Source organism: Colletotrichum truncatum, assembly GCF_014235925.2.
Source record: "Colletotrichum truncatum strain CMES1059 chromosome Unknown Contig_0011, whole genome shotgun sequence".
NCBI classification, from domain to species: Eukaryota; Fungi; Ascomycota; class Sordariomycetes; order Glomerellales; family Glomerellaceae; genus Colletotrichum; species Colletotrichum truncatum.
The window spans coordinates 745,846-767,061 of record NW_027222408.1 but is presented as its reverse complement, the minus strand read 5'-3'; the positions used below and the strand labels follow the sequence as shown (position 1 = coordinate 767,061).

The 21,216-nt window shown below is 46.3% G+C and overlaps 6 protein-coding genes across 6 annotated transcripts; 3 read left to right on the top strand and 3 right to left on the bottom strand.

Annotated features, from left to right (window-relative positions):
• Nucleotides 1–1,643: 1,643 nt before the first annotated feature.
• CTRU02_214555 (Upc2 protein) lies at nt 1,644–2,924 on the bottom strand (the record flags this gene model as incomplete). Its single annotated transcript, XM_036730461.1, has 1 exon — nt 1,644–2,924. One exon carries the CDS (start codon nt 2,922–2,924, stop codon nt 1,644–1,646), a length of 1,281 nt encoding a protein of 426 aa, XP_036577917.1.
• A 2,278-nt stretch (nt 2,925–5,202) lies between these two features.
• On the top strand, nt 5,203–5,651 carry CTRU02_214554 (uncharacterized protein; the record flags this gene model as incomplete). The annotated part of the gene is made up of 2 exons (XM_036730460.1): nt 5,203–5,370; nt 5,427–5,651. The coding sequence occupies 2 exons, from the start codon at nt 5,203–5,205 to the stop codon at nt 5,649–5,651; spliced, it is 393 nt and encodes a 130-aa protein (XP_036577916.1).
• Nucleotides 5,652–7,149: 1,498 nt separating this feature from the next.
• On the bottom strand, nt 7,150–8,043 carry CTRU02_214553 (rta1 domain-containing protein; the record flags this gene model as incomplete). Its single annotated transcript, XM_036730459.1, has 1 exon — nt 7,150–8,043. The coding sequence occupies one exon, from the start codon at nt 8,041–8,043 to the stop codon at nt 7,150–7,152; it is 894 nt and encodes a 297-aa protein (XP_036577915.1).
• A 2,272-nt stretch (nt 8,044–10,315) lies between these two features.
• Nucleotides 10,316–11,815, top strand: CTRU02_214552 (transposase; the record flags this gene model as incomplete). Its single annotated transcript, XM_070206265.1, has 3 exons — nt 10,316–10,462; nt 10,496–10,878; nt 10,927–11,815. 3 exons carry the CDS (start codon nt 10,316–10,318, stop codon nt 11,813–11,815), a joined length of 1,419 nt encoding a protein of 472 aa, XP_070060039.1.
• A 1,385-nt stretch (nt 11,816–13,200) lies between these two features.
• On the bottom strand, nt 13,201–14,358 carry CTRU02_214551 (transposase; the record flags this gene model as incomplete). Its single annotated transcript, XM_036730458.2, has 1 exon — nt 13,201–14,358. One exon carries the CDS (start codon nt 14,356–14,358, stop codon nt 13,201–13,203), a length of 1,158 nt encoding a protein of 385 aa, XP_036577914.2.
• Nucleotides 14,359–16,162: 1,804 nt separating this feature from the next.
• On the top strand, nt 16,163–21,190 carry CTRU02_214550 (uncharacterized protein; the record flags this gene model as incomplete). Its single annotated transcript, XM_036730457.2, has 1 exon — nt 16,163–21,190. One exon carries the CDS (start codon nt 16,163–16,165, stop codon nt 21,188–21,190), a length of 5,028 nt encoding a protein of 1,675 aa, XP_036577913.2.
• Between the last annotated feature and the right edge of the window lie 26 nt (nt 21,191–21,216).

Sequence of the window (21,216 nt, the reverse complement as noted above, 5' to 3'; positions counted from 1 at the left end):
CATCCCCTTGATCTCGGTTTAGTTTGGAGATGTGCCAATGGTCAATGCATCAGTTATATTGACAAGAACTCACATGCTGGAGAGCAAACATAATATACTAAAGAACGAAACTCCCAATCGTAGGTGCGTGTGCAAGATCTGCATTTGATAGCCAGCTATGAATTCTGCAAGGTGTTACTGATCCTCTCCATGAATAATGATGATCAACAAAACCTAATTTCATTCAAACAATGTATCAAGTTGCGACAATATGAACAAAAAAAAAAGGACCTTACATTAGTTCGATTTGGTGAGCCCTTTCTTTAATGTCCTTCTGCTCAGTTCACCGTCTTGTCTTGGCCAATCATCTGTTGTAAGTTCTACCACAATGAAGTCAACTGCGAAGATCTGATGGCCTTTCCTGTCATATACCTGCTTTCAAAGTCCCTAGGAAAGTGTTTCCAAGCCAGTTCCTCAAAACGTTGACTATCAGAATACTCTGGATTTGCGGGCCCGGCTTGATTGATTTCATCCTGCGTCTGAGACACTTGGACAAGATATTGTAATGCTCTTTTGACTCAGCTTTATGCAAAATAAAGCCGGTTGTATGGTTCAAGCATGAGTATATGGTGATCTTGTGGTATAATGGAAGGGCCGAATGGTCGCTGAGATCGCTTGCGGGTTGCAAACGAGGCGGCAGACTGGATCAGCTCGTTTAGGGATCGCAGACAGAGAAGTGCAGAACATGGCTACGAGGACACATAAAATTGATGAAGCGCTCGCTACTCCATTTGGTAGGGTCTGTGAGTATTCAACTAACTCGACCAGTTATTTCTCATGTAAATTTGGCCGACTCCGCTTTTCCGCCGAAGCCTACATCGTAGAAATTCTCCTTGACCATTCCTTACCAGACTTCGGCAATCATTCAAACCATCAACTCTTGACTTATTCAAGAAGCAACCTGCACATGTAGGGGCAAATAAAGTGCTTTTGTGAGCCCTACGTCGTAAACATGGCTCAGCTGCTTGAAGCTGAGAACCAAAGGGCGGATATGATCTGCCATGGTATCTCCAAACGTTGCATCGACGCTCTAGTTCAGGTTTGGCCCTCGTACCAGTTTCTGCGCTATGACGGAACTCAAAGAAACATAAAAAAGTAAGACATTAACGCGCTGTTGGATTTCGACTCTTATAAAAACAGCTGTTAAATTACGGTACAGTTTTTACAGACTTGACGTTAGAGCAACAGCAAACAATCAGATCCGTAATGGATGCCATCCCATAATCCGTTAACCTCTCTAATGGTATCGGTGAAGGCTTTACTTGGACGCCGAATTTCTTCAAGAGTCCGAATGTGAACTATACATGCAGAGTATCGTCGCCGGGTGAGTATAAGTTGGCAGAAATACAGGGCAAATACATCAGTACAAACTTTCGGAGGCATGATTCCGTAATTCGATCAGAAATAAATTGCAAACTTCGGACGCCTTAATGGGGGATATCAGAGCAACACCATCCGGGGATCAATAAGCTTCACATCGAATAAATGGGATCGAGCTACTTGGCCCGGTACCACTTCGCCGTATAGATAGAGTATTCATTGGACGGTGACGTTGAGAAACAGCAATTGGAACGGTCATAGATGGGCACTTTTGATCAACGGTTTTATTGCGAGAGTGCTTCATAGCACTTGGCATTTAACATCATATCTCGAGGGCGAACCAAGAGCTTGCGCCATTTCTCATCCAGCATGTTTGAAATGGAATCCAGCATAAACTGACCTGCATCACCGATGACCCAAAAGTCGCGACTCCACTGCAGCAGAACACTATAATATGAAATGATAATCAATGCTTCTGGCTGATATTGGCGCAGCAAATGAATGAACTCAATGTTAATGCGTGTGCCAAATGCCATCACGGAAGGAGACCGATGGGCACTTTGTTTGGCGAGGCTGCGGTACGTGTCGAATGAAAAACCTAACACTTCGACTGCCTCCCGACATGCAGCCAGTGGACTTGGTTCTAGGTTGCTCTGATCCAGCATCTCATGAAGTGCTATTGCTTCCGGGTTTCCATCTGAACATCGTCCACTATCTATAGCGCTCATCGAACGATGTGGAAAGTTTTCTCGGACATTTTGCCACATACTGGCTGTGATACCACGTACGACCCGATGTATATCAAGGTAGTCGGCAAAACTGGCGAGAAAATCCTGGAAACACCCCTCTTCTCGATGGTTCCGCAGAGTTTTGTGTAACGCTAGGATGCCGATGACCGCCGTGAAGTGGAAAAGCGGAACGCAAGTGGTATCAGACAGGTCCGGTTTGGTTTTATTAAAGATCTCGAGAGCCCTTGTCTGGAGATTTGTTGCCAAGGAGCTGTAATGGTCGGCTTTGGAGGGGAAGACTTCAGCCAAGTGCAGCGCTGCTAGGGCCAGCAAAGCATCCATGACGTACGGTGTGACGAATGCAACATCGAGACTTGCTTTGAGGAAAGGTTTCGTAAAATCATCGACAACGGTGAAGACCGGATTGCCAGTCAAGAGGTGATTGAGAAGGTATATATGGTCTATAGTAAATGGCTGACTGGTCTCAGGACTAGGTAGTTTTGCTCCCCCCTTGCGAAGAATAAAGTTGTTGATGACGCTTGTAACGTTCAAGGGGGGTGATGAGGGCCCCGAGCCTGACTCCGGGTATTGGCCTCCATTCAGCCAATCGCTCATATAGCTTCTGGTGGCAGAAGCACTTTTCTTGGTACCTTTTGGCGACGGATGGGAATATTGACAAACTCGGTTGAATGCTCGACATTTGGCGCATATTGGACGCCTTTCATCGCATTTGACATGACGCCGCTTGCACTCCTGACAGCCTGTCCGAGACTTCTTATGCGAAGCGCGGTATAAAGTGGTGGGGTTTTTGGAAGAACGACTGTCGTTGTTCGTCATCGATTCCGAAACAAAGTGCTGTTGTGATTGTCGAAGTGTTGAAGGTAACGGGTGTTAGGGAGACTAATACGCGGGAAGCAGCACGGAACACGCGTTAAATAGCCTGGTTTGACGCTTTAAGTTATGTAAAGCGAAAGCGAACGTCAAATCTGACTCGCTGGCGCCTGCTACGAATTCGGATAATGCCGAAGCGCCAAGGATGGTCCGTGCTGTCTCCTTACCTCTTGTGGATAACGATAACTAGGTCCAGATATCTCAGCACACGAGTCAATCAATGAGAGGACACTTGCTCAAGTCATCGACGAAAGTCCAAATCGCGAGTGCCTTGGCCATGCCGCAAGGAAAGGTCCAATCCATACTACAGGGGCAGACCTTCGAAAGTGCAGTAAGCCCTTCGATGCCAGGGATCAAGACGATACTGGCTGGCGATTTGTAGATTATGCAAGCAACATCGATTAGCTGAAGAGAAAGTTTATATCAGGGCCTCAGTCCGTTCCTTCATGCAAAAATTTCTCTTAGTCTGATATTTTCCGTATCCACAGCACTCTGTCGTCTCTGAAGAGCAGCAACGATTACGTTCAAATGTTCTGCTGTGGTAAGTATCAAGATGCAGTAGATGTCATTAAGGTGCTGCCTTTGGGAGGGTTTCTAAGCCACCACGGAAGCAGTCTCCCTACATCTTCAAAAAATTAGGAAATAGTGTTATATAGGTATGGTCTTGGGACCTAATGATAAATGGCATTCAGTGTTCAATACAATTCAGGCCCTCGAACAAGAGGGGACAAGACTTGGGGCTAGCCACAAGTCCCTAAAGCGGGCCGAGAGCAAATCAGGCGAGTAAAAATCAGATTCAAGGCCCCAGCCACAGAGGCCCCCCAGACCATGGCAAGGTGCGTGCTCCAGCGTTGAAAGATGCCAATCCGTCTCAACATTGAAATCTTCAAGCAATCTGATCCTGGTTAAGGCCGCCCATACTTTAATGCTGAGATATTATCATGGTGGCGTTCTCTTACTGGTCTTGGGTTGGGCAAGCTGAATACTAAGGAAATGTATGTGATGGTTTGTTTGTTTTGTAGCTACAATGTGTACAAAATTCATCAAACGGCCAAGTAGATCAACACAGTGGCACAGAGTTGATGGATGGCTATTACCAGTAGCAGCAGCTAGAGGCGAGTGAAGCTCCACACGGCTTCATTGGATCTACATGTCATGGACTCTGGGGCCTGGCTTGCATCAGCATCGATGTATTGGTTCCATAATTGACTTAGGCCCATACGATTTCTTTCTGTTGTACCTTTGATCGTCACAGATCAGGGCTCCCGGATGGTACCTAGTTGAAGCAGCGCCATTGGGGTGTCCTTGTAGAAATGTACTAATGGCTCGCGGGCTGTTGAGATATTATAACGAATCGTACTGCCACGGGAATCAAACTGCTTGTTTCTTTTATCAAACCGTTTCTTCAAAGAATAGCTTTTCTCGTCTTTAATGCTTGGGTTAATCGCGGTGAGGCTATCCATTCCGCGAGTTGCGCCGCCTGCTGTCTAAGGCCTCAGGCTAAGCCTTAATAGATGCATTGTTCAGCCAAGTACCTTACCGATCACGGCCCGTATGACGCTTTCCAGTTGCAAATGTATCCTTAAAGTTTTCCAAGTGATCTCTCGTCGTGGCGATGCTGCTGATATCTTTAAGCCAGGGAAGACTTGTGGCCATTCATCTACTCAGGATTGACTTCTACATTCGAAGGCAAGCCATGGTGGTTTGACTAACATGGTCATCCGCTTACATGACCCTGAAACTCTTTTTATTGGTTGATTATACGCGTATGTTCAGGAGCCCAACTGCTGCAAATTCGATCAATTTCACACAACCAAGTCAACGCACGCTAGTTGCTTGGCTCTGAATGCAAGATCCACTCTAAGAGCGTGTTCAGCCGTACCATACTCGTGTCTGTAATTGATAGATTCTTTTGACGACTTCTCCAACTCGGCGTATCATTTTTTGATCAATATTTAAGTTTGAGTAGTACAACAACTTTTAACATTGGTTTTGGTGCTCATCGGACATGTTATTCTAGCTTCGTGCAGTTCGAAATCTTCACGCTCTTTTTCGGTTGCCTATTTGTTCGCTCGACTTTTGTTTTAAATTTTCGCCGCGTTAGCTCTCATTGCCTCTCATTTCATCTCATTCAGTCTTATTTGAAATATCCCGTTATTTTTTCTTCATCTTTTACTCACTATTAGAGCTGGGTTTAAAACACAGAGTCAAAACCGCCACAACCATGAGTAACTCTTTTTTCGCTCGCTTCTCTGACCCGCGATACAAGAGCAAGGCCCACATCGGACAGATTATCATGATTGTGCTGGTCATGGCTCTCGCTATTGGGAAAATTGCAACCAGACCGAGCTACATCCCGATGAACCGTCTCGATTTGGTTGGAATCAGCATGGTTAGTGCTGCAATAAGAGACTCTTGTTTCATGGCACCTAATGACACACGTTTTAGAGCGGCAAAACCATTCTTGTTCTCGCTTACCAGCATTTAACCGAGCACAAACCTCGCTTTCAAAGATGGGGGAGCCCACTGGCTTACGCCATTATCAACACCCTCGAGGTAGTGATGTGGTGTGCAGTTCCTGTCGTGACGCTGTGGGGTCTTTCCATGGTTTGTATCGGCATCAGCTGCACCATAGGCTGGTTCATCGTTCTAGCCAGTGTTATCATGGCGTAAGTCACTTCGATTACCATTTTCCAGTTGGTTGAGGATTAATTTTCGCCACTCCCACTTATCTCGCTTTGGTCCTTTCGACTCAACTAGCAGTCCTGGTTTCGAGCTGACATTTTTCTTGCAAAAACAGTCTTTTATGCATTTGGGTAGCCGCGATATCTTGGGTTGTTTTTCGTCAATCTAAGTACGAACGAGGCTCGCAAGAAGACTCCTTCAGCAGTCAACGAACTTACCGGATGAATGAGTTTGCAAATTGCAGCGTGTCTGTTTCCAAATAATATGGGGGGTGGAGGACAAGTGTGGACCTGAATGCTCGAATAACGGAGTATTGTGACCGTAGGAAACCACTCCAACAAGTCAAAATGAGCAATGCACAAACTTTAATCTTCTCTGTCCAAATATTCGTCTCATACTAATGAGACACGCCGCTCAATATCATGGCCAAATCCGTACCATGCAACTCTCAGTGCCGTTGCAATGAAAACAACGTCCACCATCTGATATTGTATCTTACTTCTTAATAAACTGCTTCTAGGCAACCGAACGTCAGAATGTTGGATTTGAGAGCTTCTGAGGACGACATAGCCTTCATTGCACACTGTAAGACGCGTGTTAGAAATTAGTGTGCAATCATTTCTAGGCTAAATAAAATACAGTGTGCTTTCGAGGACTTGCAGGATGCATGTTGCTTTTGGGGTGCAATCATTGGCCTTGCCCCCAGTTAGGCCAGGATACCGACGGGCTTGTTGATGGCGAAACGTAACTGTTATCTACTACCTAGCTACCTACCTATGGATAGACCTTGTCCAGCAACCAGTTCCACTCCGTACATTGCATTAGATTTTGAGGTGGCTGGAAAAGACGAGTCTTGAGGCCGAAGGAGCCAAACCCATTAGTTATCTTCCTTTTAATGAGAAGGGACCTGAGCTACTAGGAGCTTGGATCTCGATTTTGGTCATTCCAAAGGGTCCCATACAGCTAATGGCAGGCCGCTAATCCATGTACTGATTCATGGACATCAAGGGGCAAGTAGATCAGGCCACTTTCTAACGCCATCTTCCTCCGTCGTCTTGACTTGCCGCTCTTCTGAGATTTAATGACATCTATGAGGCATCCTTGGATCAAACTTGACGATCGAAAGTTTTGTCCTACGTTTGTATAGAAGGGGCGCGGGGTTGGAGGCAATGTAACTGAGGCGATAGAATATCTCGCCTTTGTTAATTATGAAATACAATTAATCTTGACGCCGTCATTCCGCGGCCAACTCCACATATGATAAATGAAAGCCTCTCCATCTTGTCAAAACCAAAAAACTTGCATAGAATGATGTCAAAGCGGTAGCATCTTTCTCCTCCGCCCACATGCGACAGCCCTTCCCCACAAATTAGCATGAAGAGCCCCCTGATCAGGTTCGAATCTATTGTGTTTGCGCCCGCAGTCATTGAATCGAAAGGTCATTGCAAACCATAGAACAACCCAAGATTCCCAGGCTTTCACCAAATTATTTCTCGGCGGCGGACTCAATAGCGCTTGCACCGCTCTCGTTGCTCAATTTGGCGCTGCTAGGGTACCGCCAGAAGAAAGCAGCCATAGTAAGCGTCATGAGACCGGCATCAAAAACGTACACGGGCCACTCGTGGTTGAGCAGATAACCATCGTTACCCATGGCATACTCGACAACGCGATAAATGTTTCGGGCCATGATCAATGCGGATGTGGTGTAAAGCATGTATAAACTCTGCTTCCAGGGCACCTGCATGCCATCTGAGACCGCCAGCCGTCCGAATTTTACATGGAACGACACGGCAGTCGCAATGTAGAAGGCAAAGATAATGATTTGGAAGACTAGACCGCCAACAATGATCTTGGAGCCCATCTTAGGATCAATGTTGCTTTTGCCGCTGCCTGCCTGGACACGGAGGCCCGCACCGCTTGACTGGATGACGAAGCTGAAGATGTCACCAAAAACGAAGATCCGCGTGAGCCATCTAGGAGGTACGATGGAACAGGATTTTCCGTCGACGGCGCGGATGATTCGACTGAGGGTCATGTACAGCGATGCGGCGAAGAGGATTGGCGCGATCAGGAGGAGAATCGATTGTAGCACATATGGAATGAGGATGCCGGTATTGTAGTGTGCGGCAGCTCGCGCAGCATATCCTATGACCTCAACTTTTTCGTGTAAGCCACCGATGACATGCGGCTGGGGTGACTGAACAAATTTACAAATTCCGCCTGTGACGAAAGGAATGCAGAACCATGTGCGATTACGGATGAGCTTGAAGGCGTGAGCAGCTGTGGCCAGCCCAAATATTACACTGAAGACGATGCCCGCCGGTAAAGACGGGACATACTCCCAAAGAGGGTAGCCGTTGTACAACTTGAGTTCCGGCATCGTGTTGAATATTTGGAGATCAACGGGTGAAAGATTGAACGAGTCTGCAAGCAGTGGCGGGTTCTGTCTGTGTTTATGACCAAAAAAAGATGGATTGAATAAATCAAGACAGCATTTGAGGAAATCTTTCCTGCCTTATAAAACATATTGTGGTGACTGAAAACATAGTTGACGGACGATGGATTTTCTCCTCGTATCCGACTCAAAATACGCGTATTCCAAGCCTGCAACTGACGAGCGCACACCCAACACAGCACCACCAGGGATTAGCTGACTTGTTGGCAGGCTTGACTCGGGCTTGTCCCATTCACCCAGCCTAAGTGCCCTTGGATGTAATTGGCTCAAGTTGAAGGACCTGTATTATTTCATTTTCTAGACTTTTCTAATATCAATACGTGGTTCTGGCTGTGCTCCGTCGTAGCCGGAAAGTGATTCATTGTGGCTGAGAAGAGCGTGGACACAAAAGTCAAAAATAAACCAAAGAAGCCTGTTGCGAGAGCGAGATCTAGCGCCTTTGAAAAGTCCTGCGGGTCCCACATTTGTTGGGCTCACATCGCCTGGCTACCGAACGAAGAAAGTCCTACAAAGACACTCAGAGTGACACTGTCACACATTCGAACTCTTAAACTCACGATACTGCGCAAGATTTTTGGTGACGGAAAAACGACTCCCATTTATAAGAAACGTCTGAAGTTAGCGCAGAGGGTTTGATAACCAAGTTGGCTTACTATGAATACTTAAGAACAGCTTCTAATGCAAGTCACTACCACCTGTAGAATAGAAAACGGCGAGGGAATTCATGTACCCTGTATTTGTAGACTGAATAGTTTACTATCTTTTTCCAGATAAGTTTCAGATACTTCGTATGAGATCACAAATCCCTCTTGGGTGCTGCGCCATCTTTGCGACCGATTTACGCAATGATTCAAGAAGAATATTTTCAGTCGAAGATCCTGAATCTCCAGTGACATTAGTGAATTCATTAAACTAGATGATTCACTATTGTCGGATAATAATATGATTTGTTGACTTCAAAATCTTTCTCCCACAGCTAACTTTCTGTCCATCACCCTGTAGGTAAAGTTTAAGCAATGTCACCTGTCTTTCAAACCATAATGAGCACCGGGTCTATCGGCCCGTAAATATCGTCATCTGATCCCGGTATACCCATACCTCCAAGCTGCCCCTACCAATTGAAAGTGACATTAGGCTTCTCATCGTGCAATAAGTACTCTCTAATGCGAAAGCGATCCTTCTCTTGTTGAGATACTATTCAGAGATACGTCCATCCTGTACGGAGCCTTTGGGCTTATATCCGCCTTGAGTCAATCTGGTCAAGAACAGCCGGATTGATCGTAGAAGCTTAAGGAGGCGCAGGTCAAAGTTTTTCATGCGCTAACCGAGGAGCATCGTGGTACTAAAAGGCTTTTTGAAGGAGATGAATCACCTTCTCAACTATATGTCCCCTGACAGGGGAGTGAGATGAGGACAAGATCCAACACATGTACGCGGAGAGCATCAGCTACCTAGTATTCAAAGAATCTCTATTATGCCGTTAAATTAACTTCCCTTAAAATCAGATAGAAAATTTAACTCTAAGAAAGCCGGAGATTAGCCGCCTAAGGCGCCTTTAGATCAGCGTGCATATATACTACAAGGGCTATGGCTTTGATTCTAACACTATCTAAAGCATTACTAAGTCGCGTTAAAGGGAAAAGAGCTATAAATCTTCTATAATATCTAATAAGGGTTTAAGTAAAAATTAATATTTTATTCTTAGATAGTATATATATAAATTATCCATAGGTTTTTACCCTAGAGTATTAGTTAAAAAAGAAAGTAACTTATATAATAATAACTAAAGGCTTTTTATTAATAAACTAATAATAGCTTCCTCCTAGATAAGTTATAATATATACTTAGGAAGTTAAAGAAAGCTAATAATAAGAAGAATAGTCTTACTATTATAATAGAGAGGTAAGTTAATAGATTAAAAGCTAAACTAGAGATTACTATAACGTACATGATAAGCGAGTGAGACAGACAAGCGAGTGAGACAGTAAACCGCGACCGTCGCACCTTGACGCGACCGGCACCTTTTCCTCTACAATAAATCATGGAATCAGCTAGTATTGAAAGAAGGTTACAAATTGCCCTTCAAGCAATGAGAAATGACCCAAAACTTAGTGCTCGGGCCGCAGGTGCACTCTATACAGTCAGTCACGCAACATTAAGCCGGCGACTAAAGGGAATAGTCTCACGACGCGACAGCATGCCTAATTCACGGAATTTATCAGATTTAGAAGAGAAGACAATAGTTGAGTATATTCTCGACCTAGATGCGCGATCATTTCCTCCCCGGCTGAGTGGTGTGGAAGAAATGGCCAATCGACTTCTCGCAGAGCGCGACGCGCCTCCAGTTGGGAAGCGCTAGGCTTCTAATTTCGTCAAGCGACAACCACAGCTTAGGACGCGTTTCTTTCGCAAGTATGACTATAAGAGAGCTCAATGCGAAGATCCAGAGGTGATTCGTGGCTGGTTTTCGCTTGTGAAGAATACAATTGCGAAGTATGGTATTGCTGATGCTGATATCTACAACTTTGATGAGACCGGCTTTATGATGGGCGTTATTGCTTCTGGAATGGTTGTTACAAGTGCTGAAAGGCGTTCAAATACGAAGATGACACAGCCTGGCAATAGGGAATGGGTTACAGTTATCCAGGCTATTAATTCCCAAGGGGAGAGCATCCCGCCATACATCATCGTTGCAGGCCAGTATCACCTCTCAAGCTGGTATACAGAAACCTCTCTTCCGGGCGATTGGGCTATTGCAACGTCTGAAAATGGATGGACAACAAACGAGAGAGGTATTGACTAGATCAGACACTTCGACATTTATACAAAACCACGTACGTCTGGGAAATATCGCCTCCTCGTTGTTGATGGTCATGAAAGTCACCACTCCGCAGCCTTCGAGCTCTTTTGTCAAGAAAACAACATTATTACACTGTGCATGCCGGCTCACTCGTCTCATCTACTTCAACCCTTAGATGTTGGTTGTTTTCAGCCGTTAAAGAATGCCTACGGTCGGCAAATTGAGAATAAGATGCGGCGAGGCACAACCCATATCTCGAAGGAAGATTTCTTTGCAGCATTTCACGAAGCTTTTAAGCAGTCTTTTACGAGGAAAAATATCCAGGGAGGTTTCCGAGGAGCTGGACTTGTCCCTTTGAATGCAGAAAGTGTTCTCTCAAAGCTGGATGTAAAGTTCCGAACGCCAACGCCTGAGGAGGGGGTCCCTCAGACACCAGACCCTTGGATCTCTAGGACGCCGAGCAACCCAAGCGAAGCAAGATCACAGTCTACTTTTATTAAGAGTCGAATCTCACGCCACCGAAGCAGCTCTCCAGCATCAATTTATAGTGCTGTGAGTAAGCTAGCCAGAGGGACAGAAGGACTAGGGCATCGGGTAGCATTACTAGAGTCAGAGGTTCAAATCCTTCGAGAGGAGAATGCAATATTAAGTCGGCGTCGAAGGGCTAAGAAAACACGTCTACAGAAAGGAGGAAGTCTTACTATATCTACTGGAGAGGATATACAGTCGCAAAGAGAGGCAGACACGCAACTACAAGAGGAAACGCGACGGAGTAGTGGTCGCAAAGTGAGGTCTGAGACGACTCATCGTCGGTGTGGCGTATGCGGGAATACAGGCCACAACGCGAGAACATGTCAATTTATTGAGGAAACATCCGAAGAACAGGAATCCGAGTAGTATTAATCAATCTAAGATTTCTTGTTATAGATTTCGATATTATTGTCGCGAAGGTCTGGTTTACTGTCTCACTCGCTTGTCTGTCTCACTCGCTTATCATGTACGTTACTATTTTAAAAGAAAACAGTATAGTTAAATTCTAATAAGTTATTTATAAGTATTACTAATATCAAGGTAGTATAAAAACTAATAGAAAAAGTATTATAGAAATCTCTTACTTTTTTTATAATTAAGAGAAGGAATTTAAAAGTTTTTATAGTTTATTTTATCTAGAAATAAGTATAGTTAAGGGAAATTAAGCCTATAGTTATTTTCACCTATATTATGCTACTATAAAGGTTATACGTAGGGATAAGATATGCTGACTTAGATGAGACTTGTTCCTGAATTGGGGAGTGTATATTGCAGCGTGAGACCCGGTTTTTGTGTGGTGTTGAGTGGTTTTTAATGCATAATTTACAGAATTTTCACGCCACTGCTTTGTTCTAATGTATGTGAGTCTTGAGCCATTGCATTGTTACAGCCTATTTGCAGCCTTGGTACTTTCCGCGTCGTGTGTATAGGGGTTCATCCCTCTCGAGATAGCAACAAACACACCTTCCTGGTTTTCCCTACTGGGGTGTGAATGATTACTGTAAACAAACAACTCAATCATGTTAACCGCATCCCTTGGAGGACCTGACAACAAACGAATATGAGCCTGGGTCCAGGTTAATGCAGCATGAGTCAACCGCTTTGTACCGCACACAGGAGGAATGCATATTGTCACCGTCAATCGTTGTTGCCCCTCCCATGCACCAATTTCCCTTGTAACCATCATATTCATGGTATTCTAATAGCGTTAGGTGTCTTCTTCCTAATTGTTCGTTCCTCGCCGAGGTGTACATACGCTGATAATAAGACGGTCCAGCTCGGAAATAGGGCGCTGCATACTTACAGGCATCATGTTGTACGTTGCCAGGTGAGGGCACCCTAACCGCTTGTCGACAGATACAAGCATCCCATGATTCTGCATAGGCCCTACTGGCAAGCCTTTATGATGTTAGTGATTTCTGATAAACGTGCTTTAATTCAAGACCACATCAGCTCAAGGGTAACAGCAAGATTAAAACCGACATGAGTAAAAGTATTTTATCAAACATGATGAATTTCTTTTTTTTTTTTTTTCCGTTTTGGATGGTTTGTAATAGAAGAAGTGGCGAAGGCATCGTCGGTTGACCTAGCTCATATTTATACCCATCATCTTTGTGTTGAGAAATAAAATAAGACGAAGAATGTGTAAATGTAGCGAATCCAGAGTAACGTCGCACACCCACTTCTCGCACACCCCCACATTTCGCACACCTATAAATTGGGTCATCATGAGGTATTCATCAACTTCATAACTATAAGTCTGATTCGTCTCCTGCAACTGTGATACTATCGCCAGTTTTAATAGGTAATTCAGGCTCGCTAGATTCATCTGAGCTATCCTCAATTTCGCCAGCCTCAATTTGGGCTTTGTGAATTGCCTCAATGTTGGCAAACTTCGAATTTGGGCTCATTTGGACCTTACGCCGCTTCCGTACCATTCCAGCCTCAACTTCTGCTTCCAACATTGCAATCTTCTTCTCTGCTGTAGCCAATTGATAGTCCTTTTCATCAAATCCCTTTTGAACCTTCCGAAACAACAGTCGCTGCGTTTGCTGATCTTTATCCAACTTGCTGAATAAGCTAAGTTGATCATATAGATCAACTGTCTTCTTGGGCGTTGACCAGGCTACTATGGATGTAGCAGATGCCCAGTTTTCGTCTTTTCCACCATCAGAGGCCCTCATAGGCGTAGAATAGCCTGGCTTTGAGGGCTTGGAAGCATTCTCAAGCAGTAGAGGGCTCATGAGCGGTCGAGCTATCGAAATGGGCCATAGTCCTGTTGCTTTCCAGCCGCTTCTGATATTCTTGCTTGAAAATGCCATCTGGCGTGCTTTTCCATAGCAGGTAAGAAAGTTCCGTTTGCCTACAACTGTAGAATCGTTGTGTTGAATGAGGTATCCAAGCTCTTTTCGATAGGTCGCCTTGAGAGGCCCAAAGACTGCTTGGTCTAGAGGTTGGAGAACGTGGGATGTATGTGGCGGTAGGAAAAGGAGATATATCTTGTGTTTATAACAGAGATACATAAATTCTGTTGTTTCATGACTGCCATGACCGTCTAGGATCAATAGTCTCTGCTCAGAGGGATGATCAGGCTTAGTCAGAGGGATAAAGATGTTCTCAAGCCATTCCACAGCTGTAGAGTCTGAAGTCCAGCCATTCTCAGTTGCTGTGAACTTCCAACCACTGTAAATATCACGTTTATGGATATCAAGAGGAAACCATTGTTGTTGAACCGATTTCCCTCGATAAATAACAAGTGGAGGAAGCGCCTGACCAGTTGCAGAGACACACTCAAGCATAGTTGTCCAAGCCCGAGACCCAGGCTGTTTTTTTCGCATTGATGAGCTTTCTGATGATCCCAGTACTAAGCCATTTGATCCTCTGCCTTCTAGGATACCAGTTTCATCCATGTTATAGCGATGATGTGGTTTGATCGCCTTGATCTCTGGAAGGGCGAGTTGTTGAAACCATTGCCTGATTACATTAGTTGAGGCCCCATTGACACGCTTAGAATCGATGGCTCTAGCTCTATGAACCTTGATTGATGGATTTCTCTTAATAAAGAACTGAATCCAGTTTCTCCCAAGTGGCTGGGTAGTGCCTCTGATGTCTAGGATTCGCTGGGCAAATTCCTTGAGTTGTTGATGTGTTGGCGGCAGCCCTAACGCCGCCTGGATACGCACCCATTCAGCTAAGTGACTTTCCTGTGCTGGAGATAGCTTCTGGAAGCTAGAGAAAGCTACATTTCTTGCCTGTGAACCCTTTAATCGAGACTGGAGGGTTGATGGTGGAATTCCAGCATCATGAGCTGCCTTTCGGACACTCTGCCCACTTGCAACTGCATTGAGAGCTTGATTGACTTCTGTTTCCGTATACTGGCCCATTAAGCGTATAAGAGTAACTATTCAAAGAACTATAATAATCGCTGTAAAAGTGGTGAAGATATTAAAGAATGTTGAAGAGGGTAAAATTCTACATGAGCGATTTATGGGTGTGCGAAATGTGGGGGTGTGCGAGAAGTGGGTGTGCGACGTTAGTGTGATAGTGTTACTTTACTGCTCCACCTAGGCCTCGAAAAAAATCTACTGCGGATGGTTAGAACTAAAAAGTCATAAAGAAGATTCCGGAGCGGCGCTAGAAACTCTCCATCAGTCCTACCAGTCGGTTTTGAATCCATCTAGTCAAGTATATGTGTTGCGATAGTTGGAATACGGAGTCGTGTGGCACTTCCAGCCACACGCCCGCCAGGCTGAGAGGCCCAAGCCTCCCAGACCCACGTGACAGGCCAAGGGGGAATATCCCCACCTTCTAGTCAACAACACCACTTTCAACTATCATCATGAACCATCGATTAGAACCAATTTACTGTTATTTGTTATTGACGAACGGAATTCCGTTTCACCCCCTGTTTCACCCCCTGTGAAACCTACACTGATCAGTGGTAAACCTCACAGTTGCCATTAATTTGGTTAACTTCACAATTACCACTCTGCTACGGACAAACCGCAGATCAGCAAGGTCAACACCAGAAGAGACGACTTCTTGAACTGGATACCCAAGCCCAGGTAAAAGTAGGGATTTCGTGCTAACGAGAGAAGAAGCGAGAGTAACTGGGATCTACGGAAACCAGCAGAAGAAAGCTTCTTTTCCTCGAATCTACCAGCAATCCGATTATTCGAGTAACCTAGGGACTGCTACGCTCACCCTGGGCGGGATAAGGTTAATCGCAGCCAATTATCGCTGGCAAGAGCGTTCCATCACGCGTTTTCAATCACCAGAAGAAGAGACCTACCGAATCGACGGTCTTCCAACCTCTTCACGCCACAAGGGCGAAGATTCACGAATCCCACAAGGGACAACAACTTCCCCAACTACAACTATCCCCCACGCGCGGTGCCAATCACGAGGCGCCCGCTAGTTTCTCAATAAATCCCCAGACGAGGTGCCAACCGCGAGGCGCCTGCCACAAGAGACCTCCCCACTAGAAGAAGAACACGCCGAAAGGCGAGCGGAGACTACCGGCGGTAATCCGCCTATACAGCTATACGTATACGCCTCCGAGGCTGCGGCTTAGGAGAAACGCACGTGGTTGTGGGCGTCATAAGGCCAACTGTCCGCTAGATTCTAAACTTCCCAACAGTGAGGAGCGAAGCCCGAAGCGAGAAAGAGAGATTCACGAGAGAATCTACGAAGTAATCCTTTTATACTGTCAGAATGGAGCGAAATTCACGAGAAGGATCGCCCGCGAGCGGCGTCACTGCCAAAAGCCAATCAACAGTCCCCATCCCACAGAGAATCGAAAGTATGATCGATCCAGCAGTATGGGGCAACTGGGCAATCGACCTTACAAACGCTAGCCCACAGCAACTGGGTTCCTATATGGGTTTCCTACTTGAGACCTATGAGAAGAGGAATCTCACGGGCCTCGAGCTATGGAACGAAGTTTCTCCCGATTTCGCCGACTGGTCAGAAGAAGACTTCCAGAACGTACCTCCCCCAATCCTACGATTCTTCAGAGACCATTTAATCGGTAACGGCGTCTACGTCGAAATGGATGGCAAGAAAATCTCGAAAAACGTGGCATTAGCCCTCAAAAAGGAAGAATTCCACTACTGGTCACCCCAAGAACTCGAACAAGGCGTCAAGAGATATCGCAACCTGAAGGCTCTGATAAAAGACCCCGAATTCCACGAAGAGATCACGAGACCGGCAACAGTAGCCAACAGCACAGGAGGAAGAGTCGAACCAACCCTACAGCCACCTCCTCCACAAGAACAACAACAGTGGCAACTACCGTACCGACCGCCACATCCCACGGTCTCTCCGTTAACAGACTTCCAACCATACGAGTCAACAGACCGTATCGGAAAGCAATTAACAGAATTCGCGAAACTATACCCCGACGATATGAAATACAGCGGCGATATGTACGATGTACTCGAAAAGAAGATGCCAGTATTCGTGGATCACTGTAGAATGCTGGGAATTCACACCTCCCAATACAACAGGGCACTTCCCCTAATACTGAAAGGAATAGCCAAAACCTACTTCTACGCCTCGATTAAAGTGATCAACCCACAGCCCAACTTCGAGACCATGATCAACCAATTGAAATCACACTTCGAGACTAGGGAAAGGCAACAAGCGTACGTTACGCAGTGGAATACAACTACTCTTCCCCAAATCATTCGCGATAACCCTGGAAAGACCAAATCGGAGTGTTTTGACATACTATGTGACAAATTAAGCAAGATTCAGCCCGGTTTGCCACAACAGGATCACAACGACCGATCCCTCCATACCCAACTTCTACACGCTTGTAGAGATATTCCAGAGTGTGCAATGGCGTTATTTGTACCGGCTGAGACGTACGAGGGACTTCGCAGCCAATTAATCTCGTCGATCGAGACAGCTACCCGTCTCAACCAACAACAATTCAACACAGTAGCCAACCCACCAGAGCAGTACTGGACCGACAGAACTTTCAACGGTCGAGGGCGTTATTCACGATACAGTCGTTCATCACGAAGTCGATCATCACGAGGAAGAAGCCGTGACAGACCCCTATTACCGCCAACGCCTAAGAAGTGCTACGTGTGTGGAAAACCTAACTGCTGGTCAACCAAACACACCACAGAAGAGAGACGAAAAGCGTACGAGAAGTTCAAAACCACCCAATATGCCCAGGATACGTCACTTCCAGCATATAGCCAATTTCTCGTCCAATACGAGGGTTTCGACGGGTTAGACCTACAACCTACCGCCGAAGACCCCCAGCAATACTACCACGTAACCGAACAAACCAGTGAAAGTGACGAAGAGGAAGAGACCGGCAGCGACAGTCAATTCCAGGTCACCGCCTATTTCACTACAACAGCAATTGACGGCAACAGGATCGCCACGATCCTAGCAGACCAGTCAACCCGCCATGCTATTACGAAAGAAGACCTCTTCCGCAACCAACCAGAACCGAAAGAGCTACCTTCGCAATTCACACTCGAGGGACGCTACTCTGCCCAGAACTTCCAAGGGATCATGCCCGACTCGGGCGCAGCAGGATTCTCAACCGCTGGCCACCCACAATTCGTGGCCCTACAACAAATTTACGAAGGAATTACGTTAAACACTGAGGCGGCTGGCGGCGTTACAGTGAAATTCGGCGATGGGATACCACTGGAGTCTATAGGGACTACCAAAGTGCCAACGCCGTTTGGAAGCGTCAAATTTCACGTTATTGAGACTAACACTCCCTTCCTTATGTGCCTAGGAGATATGGACCGATTGAAGGTCTACTTTAACAACGTTACGAATACCCTCATCCAAGGAAATAAGGTCGTACCTATTATTCGCAAATGGGGCCACCCATGGTTATTACTCGATAAGGAGAAACCACTCGCCTGGAACCACCTCACAGACGCTGAATTGCGACGGGTTCACCGTCGCTTCGGACACCCATCTGTTCAACGATTACACAAGGTGCTCCAGAGGGCCGGCCACCCAGTTGAAATTACGGCAATTGAGCAACTATCGAAAGTCTGCCATCGATGCCAAATGCACGCACCAGCGCCATCACGGTTCAAATTCACGTTACGAGACGATTACGAATTCAACTACGAGGTTATCGCCGACGTGATGTACCTTGAGGGTAACAGACCGGTCCTCCACGTCGTCGATACCGCCACGGCGTTCAACGCCGCCCGGTTCCTTGAGGACATTTCTGCGAAAGCCACTTGGGAAGCCCTACGCCTCTGCTGGATAGATGTGTATCAGGGACCCCCAGACTGGCTAGTTACCGACGCTGGAACAAACTTCCGCTCAACAGAATTCCGAAACGCGGCGAGAGGAATGGCAATTGAAATCAAGGAAATTCCCATAGAAGCCCACAACAGTATTGGGAAAGTTGAACGATACCATACACCTCTAAGGAGGGCGTACGAAATCATCAGAGCAGAAGACCCAACAATTACGCCAGAATCAGCACTTCAAACAGCAGTCAAAGCAGTCAACGATACTGCTGGCCCGAACGGAATAGTGCCAACACTCTTGGTATTCGGCTCGTACCCACGAATTACCGACGATTCGCCGCCATCTCCCGAAGTCACAAGGCGGGCGAAAGCGATTAAGAAGGCGACGAGCGAAGTATGCGAACTTCACGCAAGGCGACAGGTGGCAGAAGCTATCGCCACCCGCAATGGCCCTGATACAGGGCCAATTGTTAATTTACCGCTACGGTCGCAAGTACGAGTATGGCGCGAAAAGAAGGGCTGGACCGGACCGTTTACTTTAGCAGCCATAAACGGCGAAACCTGTACTGTCGATACGCCACGTGGTCCGAAGACCTTCCGGTCTACCGTAGTCAAACCATACTACGAAGATCCCGATCAACCACCTAACTCCATCGCCGCGCCAGAAGAAGAAGAACCCGAAGCTGAGATACCGCAGCAGGAAGTAGTACGCGACGAAATTATCGTCGCCGGCGGAGGCAGTGAACCGGACGAACCGCAAGAGGCACCGGAGCCACCGAGAAGACGCCCGGGCAGACCCCGGAAGAGACCACTGCCAATCGCCCACTTCACAGAGGAATTCAACGATGACCCGGATTATCAACAAATATTCCTATCGATTAAGGAGCAAGCAGACGAAGAATTGGCAATCAAACTACGACGAGAAGGTGTTATTACTACACCAGGCGAACCGTTCGAACAGTCAACTAAACAAGAGATCAACAGCCTCATCGCTAGAGGAGTGTTCAAATTCACCCAGTTCAATAAGAGAAGGCACCAGAACGTACGAATCTTCCGATCTCGTATCGTCAACGAAGTCAAGGGTAAAACAACCGAACCCTACGAGAAATCGAGACTTGTAATACAGGGTTACGCCGACGATAGCAAGAAGGCTATATTGACCCAATCGCCAACGATTCAACGGGCGAGTCAACGGCTAATTCTGTCAATTACCCCGTCACTCCTACGAGAAGGGAAACAACTATGGCTTCGAGATATCACACAAGCCTACGTTCAATCCTCCACAAGGCTCAATCGCACTATTCTCGCCTACCCACCGAAGCAAATTCAAGACCAGTACCCAAAAGGGACCATTATGGAGGTTGTGAAGCCTCTGTACGGAATCGCAGAAGCTGGAACCCACTGGTGGGCAACGTATCACAAGCATCACAGAGAGAATCTCCAGATGGTTACTTCTTCGTACGATCCATGCCTATTGATCTCATCTACCGAAAATCCACACTTTGGCTGTATCGGCATGCAAACCGACGATACCCTCGGTTTGTCAGACAAGGCGTTCTCACAATTAGAAGACGAACAGTTAGAAAAAGCGGCTTTTACGGCAAAAGCGAAGAATATCCTCACAATTGACGAACCCCTCCAATTCAACGGAGGGATAATCGCGCTGTCAACCGACAATTCGATCAATTTGAGGCAAAAGGGACAAGCCAAGAAGTTACGATGTATTGAGACTACTGAACCCAACCCAAAACAGCAATATGTCGAACAACGCGCCAGAGGGGCGTACATCGCGTCAATTTGCCAACCCGAGGCCTGTTTCGATTTATCCACTGCTGCCCAACACCAAGACCCCTCGCCAGAAGCGATAAAAGCACTGAATCAACGGATTCGATGGCAAATAGAATCGCCTAACCGAGGAATAACGTTTATCCCACTCGACCTTACAACAGCCAAGCTATTCGTTTTCGTTGACGGGTCGTTCGCTAATAACCACGACCTCTCCTCCCAATTAGGGTTTCTGATCATCCTAGCCAACGACACTTCCTCTGACAGCAACAACGGAGAATTCACGATTCACGGTAACCTCGTTCATTACAGCTCTACGAAGAGTAAACGAGTCACCCGCAGCGTATTAGCGTCAGAGATCTACGGGATGGTCGCTGGCGTCGATATGGCCTACGCCCTCGCCACAACCCTGGCGACAATCACTGACCACCTCAACCTACCAACGATTCAGACAGTTGTCTGTACCGATTCCTATTCGCTGTACGAGTGTCTCGTGAAGCTGGGCACTACCAAAGAAAAGCGACTCATGATCGATATCATGGCGTTGAGACAATCGTACGAAAGACGAGAACTACAAGAAATTCGTTGGATTAACGGCGAAGACAACCCTGCTGATGCCCTCACGAAGAGCAAACCAAATCGAGCCCTCGAGAGATTCGTTGATAGCAACACGATAACGATACGTATGGAGGGATGGGTAACAAGACCGTAACTACGGGAGAAAGTAGGGATAGGAGG